We start from the raw sequence: 17563 nt of genomic DNA, 5'->3' as shown, positions 1-17563 counted from the left end.
CATGTTTAAATATCCTGTGAATTTGGACGAAACAGGGCTTTATTACTCTCGTCGCTTTGGATAAAATGTCTGCTAAATGCAGAATTGTAGAACTTCCACATCGTTAAAATGCTCCGTTGTCATGTGTCCTTCAGAAGATATCGATGTTCATTTACCGACCGTATTTTCAAGCCTCATCTTCAAATATCTTACATTCAGTGTTATCCTGCAGGATTGTCTGAACCAGCGGTTGTTTACAGCTCTACAAACCCTGATTTTAGGCTTCTATCATTCTATAAAAGTAGATGGCCCATAAAGAGGAGCACGTGGATGATTATAGAGGCAGCACTTTGCCTCAAATAAACGGGTACAAGATGTTTTTAAAAACTGTGATTGTCCCCTTTGTTCTCATCGTTCAAGCCATCCTTTCAACATGCCTCCGCCTCACCAAAAGGAGGAAATAAATGTAAAAAAAACCCCTCCCTTTAACCATCTAGTCCTCTTCATCTTCTTCCTCCACTTTACAAGTCCTCAAGAGGGCAGTGTTTGAATGAGAGAGCCTCCAGCTGTCAGCACTCGTCAAATCAGAGCGGGGCACGAGGGATGCCAAGAACTTTAGAGAGAGTGCAGTTCATATTCTTTTTATTCAAACCAGATATGAGGATATAGAATATTGTATGTAAAAAAAACAAGATTCATTTAAATGACAATATGGTGCTGAAGTGTGTCTTATTGCAGACTAGATGAAAGAGTTCTTTAAGGGACGGGGATTTCTTTAAATCTGGGGAAAGAAAGATGCTGGGACTGTTTAAGTTTTTTTTACATAGAATTGAGTTTAATGCCTCTTCTGAGAGTCGTGATAATAAAAGATATTAAAGTGATTAATTAATTATGTGAAGCCTTCTTTCAAATGGGATAAATAAAGCATCTGAGGAGGAGTGTAAGACACATTCTGCAACAGTGAAACATCTTTAATTCTGCGTGCTGTGAGTCCAAAATAAACCACCTGAAAGAAAAGCCTGAATGCTTTTCAAAAACGTCCGCAATGTGGTGGACTAGAAGGAGGAAAAGATACTTGTGTGCACTTAATTCTAATAAAAACAACAATCACTGACAGTTGTGTCGATCAGATGCTCATTCCTTATCTGTACTTTCTTTTGATCCCTTCTCTCCTACCATGTTCCCTCGCCTCCTCAATTCCCTTTCCTCCTCTTCTCCTCTCCCATTACTTCTGTTTTATCACCTCACCTCCTGCTTCCCCCCTTTGACTTTTATTTCCCACTCCCTCTCCTCTATTTTCTTCTCCTCTCCTTCCTTCTCTTCCTTTGTTATTCCTCACTCCTCACTGTCTCCTCTCCCTTGCTCCTTACTGCTTCATCTCTTTCCACCCAAATCTCTCCTCTATTTTCCTCTTCTCCCTCCTTTCTCTCTTGTCTTTCTCCACTTCCTTCCTTAACCCTGTCTCCTGTCTTCAATCAACCTAATTTTATCCCACTTATCCTCTCTTTCTCCCTTCTCCTCCAATTTCTCCCTACCTATACTTTCTATATCTCTTATTTTGTTCTTCTCTTCTCCCTGTCTTCCACTCTCCTTTTTTCCTCCTATTCTCACCCTTTCCTCAATCATCCTCAATCACCCACTTAAATCCCCCCCCCCCCCCCCTGCCCTTCCTAAAGTTTCTCAATGAATCTTCAGCCCAGGTTCGACCCCTCCCACTTTGTGTAATCTCTTAATTGTCAGCATGACGAAAACCTGCGTGAAGCTTAAATACAGCGCGCGCCTCTCTCACTGTGACTGGATCTTAGCAACTTCTCCTCACGGGCATCTCTCTCTCTCTCTCTCTCTCTCTCTATCTCTCCTTTCTCTCTCTCTCTCCCGGCTCTTTCGCTCCCGTCTCTCGTGTCTCCTCACCTCGCGGTCAGTCAGTCAGTCAGTCAGTCAGCATGCAGGTGTCTCCGGCTCTCCTCGTCTCCAGCTCCGCGCTGCTGCTGCTGCTGCTGCTGCAGGGATGCTGCGCCGCCGCCAAGGGATGGAGGGTACTCAAGAACGACGGCACGGAGATTTTACCGGAGTTCACGGAGAATACGGGGACACCGATACTACAGGCGAACAACAACAATAACAACAACAACAACAGCAACAACAACGGCAACAGTATGAACAACAGGGCGAAGAACGGCGGCAGGACGGGGAACTCTGTCTCATACAGTAAGTCACTTTTTAAACTTTAATGCGCTATGAATAAAAAAACAGCTTAATTATGAAATAGTGAATATTTATAGGAGTAGAAATCAACCTGAAATATGTTTATTTACTTTAAAGGCCTTATGAGTAAACATGTGGAAACCAGCATTAAAAGTGTTCTTTAATTCAGTGGTTTTCAACTGGTGGGTCGGGACCCAAAAGTGGGACGCAGAGCCATTTTCAGTGGGTCTCAAAGGTGTGCCTGGAAGAAAAATTGAGTCCTAATCTGATTGACTGAAAAACATCTGAAATTTGGGTCGCGATTTTTCATGCAGGAGTCGGTGGTGGGTCCTGAACCACTGCTTTAATCAGCCTGCGTGTTTATTTATCAGTTTTGATTAGTTTCTGAAGCCCTTTGTGAACATGAACGTGAACACAAGAGCGTAGGATCATGCATTAGAGGCTTTCATTTAAATATAAGGACTCAAAAATGCTACGTTTATTCATGTGAAGAGAGAAATTTTCAAATTAAAAGTCTGATTTTATGGGAAATATTTGCTTATTTCTCAGATAAAATTCATGTTTGGGGGAGAGTTGAGTGTTTGCGCGCTCACATTGTGCTGCTGAGTCCACACATGATGTAAAAAAAAATCCACATTTAAGACTTAAAATGAACAGATGAACATGAAAAATAAGCCTATTATAAAAATATAATGTATTTGGGTTCTTAGGACTTGACCCAGCATTCAAACATTTGAAACATCTCCTGATCTAGACTCTTCAAATTCTTCAAAAATGAGTCTTTTAAATACACAACCTGTCCTCTAATTGAGCTGTATTCTCACTGACTCTTTGATTAAAGCGTCTCTCTCTCTCTCTCTCTATTGAGAGTGTGAAGACTTGTTTGCATTTCTCGTCCGCTGCCAGAGCAGAGTGTGATGAGAGCGACGCCGCAGACGCGCATTTTTGTGGTTTCTTCCCCCTTCCACATTGTGAAGCGGAGCACTCAGAGAGCCATCACGGCTTCTTCTTCTTCTTCTTCTCTTTTTTTTTTCTCGTTGTCTTTTCCTCCTCTCTTTATACTATTAGTCAAGCTCTACTTAGGTTATAACTATTTGATTGCAACAACATGTCTCAGAGTTTGGACGACTTTCGGGGGGTTTTGTTGGAAATTGCTTTTTAAATGCAACACTGCCTTCCTGAATGATTCCCACCTGTGGACACTAAAAGGTTCTGATTGAGGAGTACACATGTAGGATAATCTCACGGCTCGCTCTCATGGACTCGAGATGGGTGGTGCGAGATTCTCACAGTTTAGCCCGCGTTTGATCAGGGACACACAAAGAGGGGATTAAGAGGAGGAGATGATTGATTAGATTAGGGGAGAACAGCAGATGATAAGGGGAGGAATTAGCAAATCAAGATGTGTTAGCGGGAGTGATTTCTGTCTTCTGAGGCAACACGTCCACACTTTTAACACGATTGCGACATCACATGACAAGATTCTCTGTCACCTTTTTCAAATGCAAATGTGTCGCCACAGCCTTTAAAGAGCCTCACATTCATTTGTTTTTAAATCAAATAACGCCCATTAACAACTGCATAAAGGACAGAAGATTGAGCCTTGATTCTCATTAGTCGCAAAAAAAAGGGCTGGAAAATATCTTCCCCTTGTTTTCACGGGGATAAGAAAGCACATGTGTTGAGTTTCACACAAAATCTTCTGGATTATTTTCCTCAGTTTTTCATCCTTGGGTGGTTTATCAAGGTCCCTGTGGGGTCACAGCAGAGACTTAAACCACCTCCCGTCCTCTCCCAGGACTCATCTCTTTCTGATGGGGGGGGGGGGGGGACACCATCATTAGCTCAGATTGTTTTCAGGCTGACAGCAGTGGAAAGAGAACAAGAAATGTTGAGATTGAGACGGGATAACAACAAACTCAGACGCGCTCACTGAACAAGACACCCTGCTGATTTTGTAGGGTGCAAGAAAAAAAAACAAAAAAAGTGCTGCCCAGTGCGTGCTGCAGGCTTTGTGTCCTCCTGTGGTCCCTTTAGCGGCGGCCACAGAATAACACCAGATCAAGTTCTCATGAGGAGAAAAAAAAAAGGAAGTCACCTCACATAAATCCTTTGTTCAGCCCTTTTTTGCAAAGAAAGCCACAGAGGAAAACAGATCCCTCTCTGAGTGTATCATTTCTTAACCGACAGTTCCTTTTTGCCTTCTTTTTTACACACTGCTTGTAAAAAAAAAAAAAAAGAAACACACACACACACACACACAGCACGATAAGTCATGCGTACGGTTGTTTAAAAGCTGTGGCTGAAACATGGGATTACAGGCTGGAGTGTGTGTTGTCTTAAATCAGTCTGGCCCGTGTCCAGTGTGTTGAGAGTCGTACAGTTGCAGCGCTGCCTTAAAATAACCAGACAGCTCTTTACTCCTCCGTCACCACATACGTTTCCTGAGGGCCAAAACGCTCGATGCCAGTTTTTCTCTCCCAGCACAAAAAAAAAAAAAAAAAAAAAAAACCTCCATTAGGTTTGATTGAGCTGTTTAATGGCCCTCTGGTCTGGATTTTCTATCAGCTGATTGCTGCCAGCTGGATTTTCTAAATAGAGTCCCGTCATCGACTTAATGATCGCCCCATGGATCACATTCAGAAACTCTGATCTGACCTTAAGTCTTTAATAAACGCAGAAATTGTTGCGATAAGCTGCGCTCATAAAAAGCTCATCTTAGGGCGCAGTTTGTCCTCATGATATGTCAAGAGTCAGATTCACAAACTCTGAGCTGCCCATACTGAAACGCAGAATATCTGCTTTTTATTTCATTGATTTCAAAATAAATTCAGGCTGATTTACTTCCGAGCACTTTCTTCTTTTAATGGTCACACTGGGGAATAAAACAGTAACTTGAATCCAAGTTTCAGGCTGAACTTCGATGGAGAAATTGTCGTGAATTACACTTAAGTTGTGCTGCACTTGACTGTTTCATCATCTGTCAGAAATGCTTCTGTATCAGCTGATTGCTGAAAGCTTGATATCGCTAAACTGGGCGGTCACATTACAATTTTTGATCGCAAATAATTTCTTAATTTCGATAGTTAATCGCGATTAATCACATTTTAATTGCATGTTAGAAATTCCATTTAGCATTTAAAAATTTTACTTTTTTTTTTAAGCTTTTATTGCACCGTCTTCAGCTGAGAGAACTTTACTTACTGTTTGAATCCATCCCAGCTTTTATTTTGAAACATGGTAAGGACCTTCTGTTAGACTGAAGATTACGCCATTAACTGAATCATGGAAAAAAGTAACTCTTCACTGATCAAAAACTAAATGAGAGCAGCTCAAAGGAAAGGTAAAAAAAATGAAATGTGTGATGTCATAAGGTGGATATTACTTCACTACAAGGAGACACTGCGGAGGTTTAATCCACGGAGCACCTAAGGGGGAAAAATAGCATGCAACTAATCACATAAAAAAAAGAATGCACGGGAGCGGTTGTGTCGCGCGCCCCATGTACAGAGGCCCCATAGTCTGTGTCGCAGCAGCTGTGGGTTTGAATCCAACCTTGGACCATTGCTGCATGTCATCCTCCACTCTCTCCCGTCTCTCTCTCTTCAGCTGTCCTACTTTATAAAGGCAAAAAGGCCCCAAAAATAACTTAAAAAAAAGAATGCATTAATTTCAGACCTTAATTAATCCTGATCAGTTAATGCTGACCGCCTTCTTTAAACTGATATTAATCTACACTTAAATGCAGAAATTATGAAGCTATTGTTGAACTATTAAAGCTCAATTTTGGATGAAATTCTATCAGCTGCAGGTGCAGCTGGATTCCATAGATGGCAGATAATCACACAATGAATCAAACTCAGAAACTCTAAACTGACTGATCTCAAACGTGAGTCTGCCTTTACATTCAGAAATTAGATTATTCATCTCAGTTTATTCAAGTTCATCTTTCAGGTGCATTTCTGTCAGCAAGTGTTTTGCTGGTTATTGATCACAACATCAACATAAATTACATTTCAGAAACTCTGATGTTACCTAAATTTAAAAAAAAATGTTGCAATGTGTTTAGTTATTTTCAAAGTGTATTTTCTGGTGCAATTTTCCCCCCAATGGCATGTCAGAATTTAAGGAAAGATTGCTTCAGGGTCCGTTTTTATCTGGCTCATGTTGTTTGTCTCTTACATTCCTAACACATCAGGTGACGTCAACATAAAGAGAAAGAGAGGAATTATCTCAAACTTGAACTTAGACGCAGCTGCGGTCTTGAAGCGGTTAACCTGCAGAATGTCTCTTCCAGCATGCGGCACATCAAAGTGTTTGTTTTGGGCCGCAGCCACGACTGTAACTGTGATATCCTGCTCTTCCACCCAGGTGCCTCGGAGCTGAGCTGCAGGGAGCTGCGTTCCACCCGCTACATCACCGACGGATCCTGCCGCAGCGCCAAGCCCGTCAAGGAGCTGGTGTGCTCGGGCCAGTGCATGCCCTCGCACCTCATGCCCAACTCCATCGCCCGCGGCAAGTGGTGGAGGAACAACGCGTCGGAATACCGCTGCATCCCGGCTCACTCCCGGACGCGACGGGTCCAGCTGCACTGTCCCAACGGGAACACTCGGACTTACAAAATCCGCGTGGTCACCTCCTGCAAGTGCAAACGCTTCAGGCCTCACCATAACCAATCGGAGGCCAAGGAGGTCCCGAAGAGGCCGCGCAACAGAAAGCTGAGTCGGAGCAAGAACAACTCTCCTTTGATTGGGAACTCGTACTAATGCTCCTCTCTTGCATCCAAGGACAAGGACTGACACCAAAGCACACTCACACACACGCACACGACACACCGACCAACACGTCTCCTTCGAATAGGGAGGAGGTGTAAGAGAAATTTCAAAGAGAGCAGATTCATAAGCTAACTGCTGGGCTGGTGTAAGTCATCAGTCTTTATTTTTCAGCCATTTGTCGGCACATTGGTGAACTTTGCTTATTTGCATGACAAAAAGAGTGGATGCCAGGGCTCGCCGAAGCTTGGACCGGCCGAGAGTTGTAGCAACAAGTCGGATAATATGAACATCTGATCCCCCCCAACCCCCCCCCCCCCCTCCCCCTCCCTGGGTTTTATCCTCTACTCTAACATATTTAAAACAAGCATAATGAGAAGTCATCTTTGAAATATCAAACCCATCTGTGTAAACATCCAGCGGATGCAGAACTACACAGCATTGTTGAGAGCTGAAAAGGTTTTTATCTGCGCTCCAAAGTGGTTGTAATCCGTCTCCTTCTGGCCGCGTGGAGGAGGGGGATGCTGGCACCTCTGGGGACTCTTATTGGGGGGGGAGGATGTTGACAGGTTTGAGAGGTCCTGGCTTGTGTGGCGGTCCAAGGCAGTGCTCGTGACAGCCCACTAAAGTTTTCACTCATCAAGAGGAACCCTACAGCAACCTCCATGATGCACAATTTAAGACCGTCACAGTAGCGACTTCCTTTCCAATGAGTAGATACAGAGAGTCGGGAGGTAAGAGGGGAGGAGGCAATTTAGTCAGCGCTAACGCCATCTGGTCGCTGGGCAGCAGAGGTGGCAGCAGGACACAGATTCTTTGTGCAAGTAGAAAACAGATATGGGTATTAAATGGACTCCAGCAAGAGTGGGAGTACTGGTTAGACTATTTTGATAAGCAAAAAAGTTCAGACTGTGAGTAATAAAAGCTTCTCTAAAGAACATTTCTTGGCAACGATAATTGAACCTCGCCTCATATTTGAGAGACAATTAAACTTAAATCATTCTGACTCCAGGAAAAGTAACTATAAACTGAGAATAATGAATAATAATAAAGCAGCAATATGTAACTTTTCCACCTTAAAACAGTCGATCTAATAGTACAATTACTTTCAACAGGGAGAATGGCGTCGGTCCAATTTCCACAGAGCGCCATAGTCACCTGTTTTCAGCACTATGTAACTTTGGCAGCCGGCCGCAGTTCTCATACGGCTTTAGGGCACTAGTTCAAGTACCAGCCATCAGCTTCAAAGCAGTCAGTTAGCCCATCTCGGTACTGTTTGATACAATGGCGGAGGCTAAGAGATTTAAGACAGTGACAGTAGGAAGCTAAGAGAGGAAAAAGAGACGGAGGAAGAAGTTTGATGCCGAGCTGGTTGGGTCAATACACGACGGGGCCAGAAACCAAATTCCTCCATGTTGTTTTAGCTCCACCCCAATGGACAAATCAGTTGGATGGCTAACATCTTGAAGCTCTAAATCTTCTCTGATGTTCCCTGTGGTGAAGTTTGCCACTCCCCTATGTTTCATCTCACGCCTTATATGCCCATGCTCAATGTACATCATGGATGGATGCCCCAAGGAATCATCTTATGGGTTATTTCCCCCATGCATTTGAGCGTTTGGTTGGCCTCCGTTGTTCCAAAATGAGTCTACTTGCCATTAAATACAGTAAAGCTGAAAATGTAAGTAGTTGAAAGTAAGGTTATGTCTGTTCAAGTATAAAGTATATTCAGTATAAAGTGTTTGTACTTGGTGACTTCTCACCTCTGCTTGGCAGTCCAGGGACTTCTGTTAATTACTAAATGAAACCAAATCGTGTGTTAGTTGACTCATAAAAAAACATTTTGCTCGACAAAGTTAGCTCTTGTTTTCTGAAATCGCACTCCAGAAAGTGCACATGTGTGTAGGAGGTATCAAAAAAAAATAGTGCGTGGTTGTCTTGTTACCTAAGGGCAGAGCATTCTCCAGGACGCCTACACCGGAATTTCTTCTGCGAGCAGCCAAATAGAGCAGCGATCGACGGTCCACGGCCAAGAAAAAATAAAAAAAATCCATCCTGCAGGATTCAATCCACCTCCACTCTCTGCTCCCATTCTGTAAATAACTCACAACAGGACAAATAGGACCAGAAATAACCGAAATGAAAACAATAATTGAGTTTTCATCATTGTGTTGACTGATACAAATCCAACAGGAAGAGGACGTGGCGATACGCAGACGACACAACCTCCTTCCTCAGAAAGGACTCAGTTGAGACTGTGTTTCATGAAGAATATTCACAATGTTTTTTCCACAAATTGTCAGCGCTCCTGTGTCTTTCCGCTCATATTGCTTCCTGATTGTGGTTCTCTCAACTGTTCCGACAATGTTTGCTTCTTTTTTATCCGATTGTATTGTCTGAAAAAGAAACTGGAAGGGTTTTTTTTTTTTTTTTTTTGTGTAAGCGGAGAGCTGTGATGCATCTTGTGATTGTACATATCATACCTGCGAGGTCTTCTGCAGCCGTGCCCTCACATGACACGGCATTGCAGAGAAGCAGGCAGCGAGGGGGGACGGAGGGGCTTGTTTCCTACAGACACAAAGAAGGACTGTTATAAAGAATGAACTGCATATTTATTTTTTATTTCCACATTTAAATTATTTATGCAACCTTTTGTAGTAAATGATAGCCATTATTGTCATATAGTGTGATAGAGAAATGAAATAATGTACAGTACATGAATAAAGTAAAGGAAGATATATTTGAAAGAGCTCGCCTTGCTGTTATTATTTTCTGTGAACACCAGATGTTTAAGCAGCTGTAATAAATTAACCCTTTCATGCACTTCCATTCTCACTCCTAAAGTAATCAAACATAGCGACTCAATTGGTGCACTGTGGCTTCAAAATGTGAAACTTTTGGTGCTCCTTTGGCATCATTTCTTTAGGCTTGTCGTCCTCTATGAAGAGCAAGCACTGGAGTTTACACACACTCACAAATCCTGAAAATTTGCTGAAATTTTTGGGGTAACCTGCATGTATGAAAGCAAATGGCCACATATTTCACCCTCGGCTTTACCAGGATTTTTTTTTCCTACCAGCCCCATATTAAAATTTCTACCTGTGGTCAAGGTTAGGTAATGTGTGAACACGGCAGGAAATAGTCAGGCAAATTCACCACTAGCGAGTTGGCAGGGCTGAAGATGTTAATTGGTGCAGTCTTCATGCACAAAAAGAAACTGCTTCATAGCCTTTTCTGCTCACCAGTATGATCTTTTCCACTCGTTTGTTGATACTATCAATACGTCCAATAACAAGTTGCATTCATATGAAGGCAAACAAACTGTCATCATAGTGTCAGACTCTGTCATCTTGGTTTTCTCATCGCGTCTTTCTTATGTCATGTCTCCCCTCTCGAGATCACCCTCCCCTCATCCAACAGGGAAAACTTCACACTGTGAGGGACATAAGCTGAAGTGCATTATGTGTAAACAGCTTTTGTCTGCCTCGGGTTGGCGACCAAGGCATCTCTAAGTTGACAGCTTTATGTGAAAAAGTCTTAGTGGAAAGTTATTTACTCTTACTGACTCGTCTGCAGAGCCCTGCCATTTCAAAACTGAATCTAGAGTTGTACCTCGATTGTCATATTTGTTAAGCTCAAGGTCACAGACCGACCAAACTGCTGTAGTTTAAGAGTTTGATATGGAGTGAAAACATGCATGAATGGAGTCCAATGAAGTATATTTGGAGGCTATTTTGAAATATTAAGTTGAAGTTCCATTCCCAAACCAACAGGTAGCGAAACCATTGCCAACAATCCCATTTCACTTTTACATCTGTATCTCTGTGTAGATCCTTTTTAAGACATTGCATCTTAAATTCAAAATAGTGGATGGAAAAAAAAGACGAATGCCTCAGAAATAACATCTCCATCCTTTTATGATCTGACCAGCTATAAAGATAGAATACTTATTGACAAAGAGAAATCTATAATTTGTGTTTTTCTTGGTTATTTTTGTACATTTATGTAACTAAAAAAACAAAAAACATCTCTTTATTCCAATGTGCATTAAAGACTTCAGGCAAACTTCTTTCTATCTTTAATAGTTGAATTAAACTGTAATTTTAAATAGCATTGATGCTCACAGTCTTTATTCATGGTGCACTACTGTATGTCCACTGATAAAATGAGTTGTTTGCATGATTTCCTTGAGAGATTTAAAGTAAAAAAGTATTTATTTGTGATGAAATAATTCATGCATGATATGGATAATCAGATAAGTCAGAACTATTGGCAAAGCATTGCATTAATAAACACATAAAATGTCATTAAATCAGCATATGAGCACATAATACTGTGTTTTACAGTTTGTTTATGGAGTGCTTACAAGTGCTAAATCCAGTGGGGGGTTAAGTGTTGGCCTTGTTTATTCATGGGGAGTTTATTGATTTAGATGGAAAAAAATGACAGGATTAAGATTTTAAACCACCAGATTCTCCATTTAGGATGGTGGATACGAGCCACAGCCATCATTCATTCCTCTGAGCCTCTCCTCCCTCATGGCTTCAGGCTCCATACACACAGCGAGTTTGAGAGTTCAAAATGAATCCTCCTTTGCTTTATTTCAGAGCTCAGTGGATGCCTGTCATATCTTGAGCGCTCACTTGCCAGCAGCACTACAAAGACCTCACTGCAGCTTTGGACGCGCTGGCAAAACAGGAGTTACGCAATCCAGGCGCTGAGTATGAAACCCGACTACACGGGTTGTTTATGCAATGTTTTATTTGCAAATGTAGTTTTTAATTAGAGGGAGAAGAGCTCCCTTAAAGGCCCAAATAAAGTTAGTGTAAACACAAAACAGAGGATCACTGTAGCAACCTTGGCTGAAAGCTGCTCGTTGTCGTGCCAATGAAGAACAGTAGATATTACATTTCACCTCATCATCCATAATGTGCCGTCATTATGTCATTTTCAAGTCCTGTTTTCCAAAAGAGAACAGACATGCCATGCTTTGACTCAGGCGATGAGGAAAGGAAACAAGTTTCCCAAGAAAGTCATGAGCACATACTTCCCGGTGTACGTGAATCGTACCTAAATATATTGATGCTGACAAAGCATCTGCCCCGTGTTACTGTGTGCGCACAGCAACCTGCAAGTGACCTCTGCAGACCTGGGGAATAAACCGCGGTTCACGAGAAGTCAGGGATGATCTATTCCCAACAAATGCTACAAGTCTGCGACACTTGTGTCATCAACGGAGTTTTGAATACCAGGTGCAGAAGTCTCCAAGGAGCCGTCCTCTGTATAAGAAACCAGACTTGATTAGGTACACACAACGCCATGAGTTCACAAACGGTTCCAGGTTGACTCATGGCCTCTATAAGGAATATTTATAGAAGTGACATACTTAGCACGATAAATGAAAACTGCTTCCTCTATCCAAACATGGGAAATGACTGCACAAAAGGAAGAGCTGTGTTCATTCAGTTGAACAGACCGTCGCTTGGTATGAAAAAAAAAGGCTTTTTTTTTTGTGTAAGTCAGACAAAAAATGGACTTTTCAAATACATTTAAACATGTGAGTCTGACTGAAATGGCTTTTAGGCCGGATTTCTCAAAGTTGCACTAACACAGTGTGGTTGTGGGTCGATTTACTCATGCATGTATACACCTCAATCAGACCTAAACTGGTATAGGAGTTCTGAATCTACCGGCCTTTGACCTAGACAAAAAAACAGCTGATGCCGAGGGCACCAAACTGCATTGGCTTTGTATTGAAAATGAGCATTGCCAGCGCAAAAAAAAAAGCGTTGGTGGACACAGGCCCAAACCCTAACTCCCAACGAGTCCAAACAATTGAGAATATCCTCGTCTCGCACCTGCCACGTCTTCAGTTTAACTCTGCTGACTGAACATCAGGATCTATGTAGGATAAATGTCAAGCTACACTCGCAAATTCACACATCTGTTTCTTCTGAACTCATAATGGAATTGTAAAATATCTCATTTCAAGCCTCACGCAGTGTGAGACTTATTGTTAGCACATAGCCAGAGAGATGTCCTGAAGTCGGGCCACTTGAACGTCCCAGGAATTGTCAGCACAGACTGAACTGATGTTCTGCCAAATGCAGAGGAGACAGTCAAATAAAAGTTTGTTTATCATCTGCGTATAAAGACATGCTCGACTGCTGCGTGTTTGTGCCAGAGGTATTCGTCTTACGTAAACAGCCAAGTCTCTTTTGTTGACTGCATAAAGCACCAGTGGAAACTGACTTGAGGTGACATTCATAGAGAGTGAAGCACTCTTATTCACGCGCCAAAACTAACCTCTATAAAAGTCTTGAAAGTGTTTCTGGTCAGCTGCCTCCGAGAGTGAGTTCCTTAACAACGTCTCAGCTCGTCCAAGTCGTTTATCGTGATGGAACATATTCAGACCTTTTGTCAAGGATTACATAAAGTCAGAATGCTTGTACACTTCTGTAGTTTCACCTCCAGGCCTTGCAGTCAATCTTTTCCAGGAGCGGATATTATGGCTCGAGTCAAACACATGTGGACAGTGACGGATGTTCTCGGAGACGGATGTTTGTGCTCTTCCGACCACTCCCTTATCAGGCGGAGAGAGCGCTAATAGCCTGAAACAAATGGAAACCAGAAGAGACGTCTGGCTGGAGGAAGGAATGTGGAACGCAGAAAGCAAAAGTTCAACTAATTTCTTGTTCCTAAGACAATGCAGGCTTTGGAAGGTGGATCGTTTTTCCTGCAAGATGAGTGTTATTCTCAGCAGGGAAGGGAGAAGCTGGGGTCAGGCCAGATGCCAGACCAAGGATTTTGTCCATATGCTTTCAGTGTTCAATTCATGTTCCTATACACCATTCTGGATAAAATCCAAGAGGGCTGATGTTGAATTTTAACTATATGTGTAGAAGTTGGTGCCACTTTCCTAGAGATGGACAGTAGCGCTGTATGGGTCAGGAGGTTCCACTGAGCCATGTAAGCCTCAGTCTCTCAGCTGAGGCCAGGCATGAAGAGAGGCGAGCCAACCACATGTGCTCGGGACAACAGGAGGTGCAGAGGATAGGAAACAGGGCTGTCAACAAACAATTCTAAACAACCACAGCAAGCCCCAAGGTTCTGGAGACAGAATACATTTCCATGCTTAATCATCACCGTATGGACTTGCAGAAACATCAGCGAAAAAAACAATTTGTTGCCATGTTTTCACTGAAATATATTTAGGCTTTGGAGTGAAAAAAAAGAGTCCTGTATGAATCTTCTTTAGTAATACTGCAAAAATCCAGAGTCAGCTCAAGTGTTTAGAGTCTATGTGGAATATGCTCGCTGTAGATTATGAGTTATGTTTATGTTTTTTTGGCTGATAAAGGCCAATCTAACATGTGTAGTATCACAAGAGTTTACAAAACCTGTCAGTCAGCAATTATCTGCAGGTCAATGGAACTGATGACTTAATTTTAAACCGTCATAGTCAAGGTCGATTCCTCCACACACAGAAGCAATTAAACTGTCTGAATACAATTGACATGTTGTAAACTTGAAAACAGGGAAAGTGAAAATCTTCATTAAAGTAAAGTATTTCCTCCTGACAACAGAGAAAATGTTCCTGACGTAAGACAGCCTGTTAATCCAATTTGGCAATATAGTGATGATAATCAAACGACAAATCCTTTCCTCTAAAGAGTCTTCAAATTAAGGTTTTTTAATATCATTGTTTTTATGAGCACAATGTTTTTTTCACAATGTTTGACGGACGATAACTATGGACAGAATTCATGAGGAGTTTTAACATTACAACAAACACCTTTTTTTGCTTCCCTGCTGGTCGTTTTCCAAACATGGTCACCCAGGTCTTGACCAGCTTAGAAACTCTAGGGGTGCTTTATTCTGTGGCAATCGGGTGATCCAATTTCTGCCACTTTTGTACACACACTGACTCAAAGACCTGTGCAGAATATTCAGTGCTGTTAGACTGGTGAACTACTTTATTTCAAGTTTGCAAGTGTGAAAAATCTGAACTACGTCATCACTTCCCAAAAAATCAGCACCGAAAGAGACAATGGACAGTGAAAATCTGGAGTGACCTTTGTCCATATTTCAAGGTGAAACAGCTGTTTTTGGTGCCCAAGCACCTCAACTGCTAAAGTTTTTGTCCTATGTAAAAAAAAAAGCTCCAAAAGTGCCCTCAAATTTTTAAATTGATTTTCAACTACCAATCAGAGCGATCATAACGATATGCCAGATTCCCTCTGTGTATTTGCCAACCTGGAATATAGCGGTACCTTTTGAAAGTTTAAGTTTTCCTTTGTGAGAATACCGGTCAAGGAAACACATCTGTGCACTCACTGTCACATGGAAACTTGCACACATAGAGCTGGTGGTCATCCAAAAGAAACTCCAGCTAAAGCATGTTTTCAATAAGACCAGTTAATGCAGCTGGCATCTGAAAAATAAAATAAGTAGAGGGACTACAGTTTGCCTCCTTTAAGAGCACACAGAAACAATTAAATCTGCTGTAGTTGATTTTTATACAGCAGCAAAAATATTTGTGTGGGTGGTAGACATGGCAAGTGGGGGCTTATTCAGCCCATGAGAAACAGATTTATGACAGGCAGTAGTCAGTCAGCAACACAAAACTCCCTTTGCATTTTGGGATCGTTGCAGAAATAAGCACGTAGGATCCCACCAGTTTTCTTGATGTCATCATTGCTAACCACAATGATTGTGATTGTATTAATGTGGTGGTGCCAGCCAGACTGTGACTGGTGATCTGTCCCTCCCTCGTCTTCCACTCATAAATTTTCTGGCGCAGAGAGATGAATTTGATCATGACAAAGCTCTCTGGACAGGAGCTGACTGATGACAACAGCAACTTTGTTCAGACTGAATTAGATTAATTTATGAAGCGTTATATCACAACTCGGCACACTGGTCCTACTGTAAGGAGTTTTTTTTTTAACTGGATACGAACAGTTTGAATTAAGAGCCTTCATGAGCTACATAAACAAACCAGACCATCGCAGAGAAGACTGACCATTTGAATATACTGTAGTTGTTATTAGATAAGCATTTACAATCGTTAAAACCGGGACAGGAACTGTTCAAAACCGGGACATATAAGTGATTTATAGATATTTGTGGGGAATCAGGACACAGAACGGAATGCAGTCAAATGGGGACTTATGGTCAGCCTAGGCGTGGTGTGTAAATAAACAGAAGGAGCTTCACAAACACACACTCAGATATGCACAGACACATTCTGGGCTGTCCTGTAGGCTTGGCCTTTTACCCACCTTGTTGCCTCTGTTACTCCCTATGATGATGGCTAAGTGGCATTTGGCCCTGAAACTACGCCTCTTTGTGTTTAAAATTGTTGAAGAAGTGTAAAAGTCCCGCCTGTCAAAATGGCCAAAGCGAATTAAAGATACAATATGTAGATTCTGTCGCCAGGGGGCTCTCATTCAATACTACAAATAACAAAAGATGACGATGCCAGCGGGGAATCATGGGAGTTCTCTCTGCTATTCCCCCCCCCGAACTCCGCAGTAAAGACAAACGTAGTAAAAACAAGCAGGGGAAACCGACCTGAGGAAGAGAATATGTTTACAGGCGATGTATCCAGGTATAATTTTACATGACGTTTTTATCACAGCAGCACCTGCTTCCTTGTGCAGCGGTCTTTGACGTAACATCCGATCGGTGTCATGGCGGATAATCATTGGCGGCCGCCTCGACAAGACCCATCCCGTTACAACTATAAAATTATGGATTTTTCTGGCTTTGATAAATGTTGGAAATATTTGAGGTCATGTAAGTACTCAACAACAACAAAAAAATATAAAATAGGTACATTTTTAATGAATTTAGATATTTTAATATAAACATTGTCATAAAATTCTACATATACATACATTTAAATGGTATTTAAGCAAAGTTTCACTGATTGCATATGAGTTATTAATCTTAGACAGTCATAAATAGATACATTACTTCATCCTGCAAACAGCTGAAAACAAAGGAGTAACTTTAAAAAGAAACAGAAAGCATATCGCTTTAGTCCGCATGCGACAACCAAAAATTAACACAGCTGCTTCAACTAATGTTGTTGCCCTCCACTGAGGTCAGGATTGTATTTAGTCTATCTTGAAAAACCACAGACACCACGCTCTGTTCAGTGGAAATGCAAAATAGACTGAGTAGGATGGGGAAGTAAACAGTGGTGTATTCTCCTCCCCAGAACAACAAACTGGAGTGTATCCCCTTGGGGTTTATGGCTACTTTCACAGACAGGCCGGTGCCTTTGTGCTTGTTTGTATGTTTATGTCATCGTTCCTCAGCTGAGGAGGTTATATCAGGGCACTGTTGTAGCATCCCGCTACAGCATCTTTTACCTTCTTCTTAAAAGAATACCTCTAAAGTAATATGTATCGGATGTGAATGGTAAGTAAATTCAGATTTTTTCTTCCCCCGCACATAAAGGCTGTTTTTATTTTTGTGGCCTGCTGGTGATTAACCGGGCGTCAGATACTTTTTTTCATGCTTTTTTTTTTTTCTGACCCCCTTGGACCAGCTCAATGCAATCAGCTCCAAGTGCAGAGGAAATTACTTCCTATCCA

General features: G+C 41.8%; 1 protein-coding gene across 1 annotated transcript; it reads left to right on the top strand.

The window, feature by feature from the left end:
- The first annotated feature begins 1780 nt into the window (after window positions 1-1780).
- Window positions 1781-9705, top strand: sost (sclerostin). Its single transcript, XM_061028109.1, has 2 exons — window positions 1781-2187; window positions 6556-9705. Exons 1-2 carry the CDS (start codon window positions 1923-1925, stop codon window positions 6948-6950), a joined length of 660 nt encoding a protein of 219 aa, XP_060884092.1. The 5' UTR covers window positions 1781-1922; the 3' UTR covers window positions 6951-9705.
- The last annotated feature ends 7858 nt before the right edge of the window (window positions 9706-17563 follow it).

Source organism: Labrus mixtus, chromosome 21, assembly GCF_963584025.1.
Source record: "Labrus mixtus chromosome 21, fLabMix1.1, whole genome shotgun sequence".
Lineage (NCBI taxonomy): Eukaryota > Metazoa > Chordata > Actinopteri > Labriformes > Labridae > Labrus > Labrus mixtus.
This window is presented reverse-complemented; position numbering and strand designations above follow the sequence as displayed.

Bases quoted from the DNA above. Each gene is read 5' to 3' on its own strand.
- sost (XM_061028109.1), top strand. From the start codon at position 1,923: ATGCAGGTGTCTCCGGCTCTCCTCGTCTCCAGCTCCGCGCTGCTGCTG. The intron at 2,188-6,555 runs GTAAGTCACTTT...TCTTCCACCCAG, and splicing joins GGGGAACTCTGTCTCATACA to GTGCCTCGGAGCTGAGCTGC.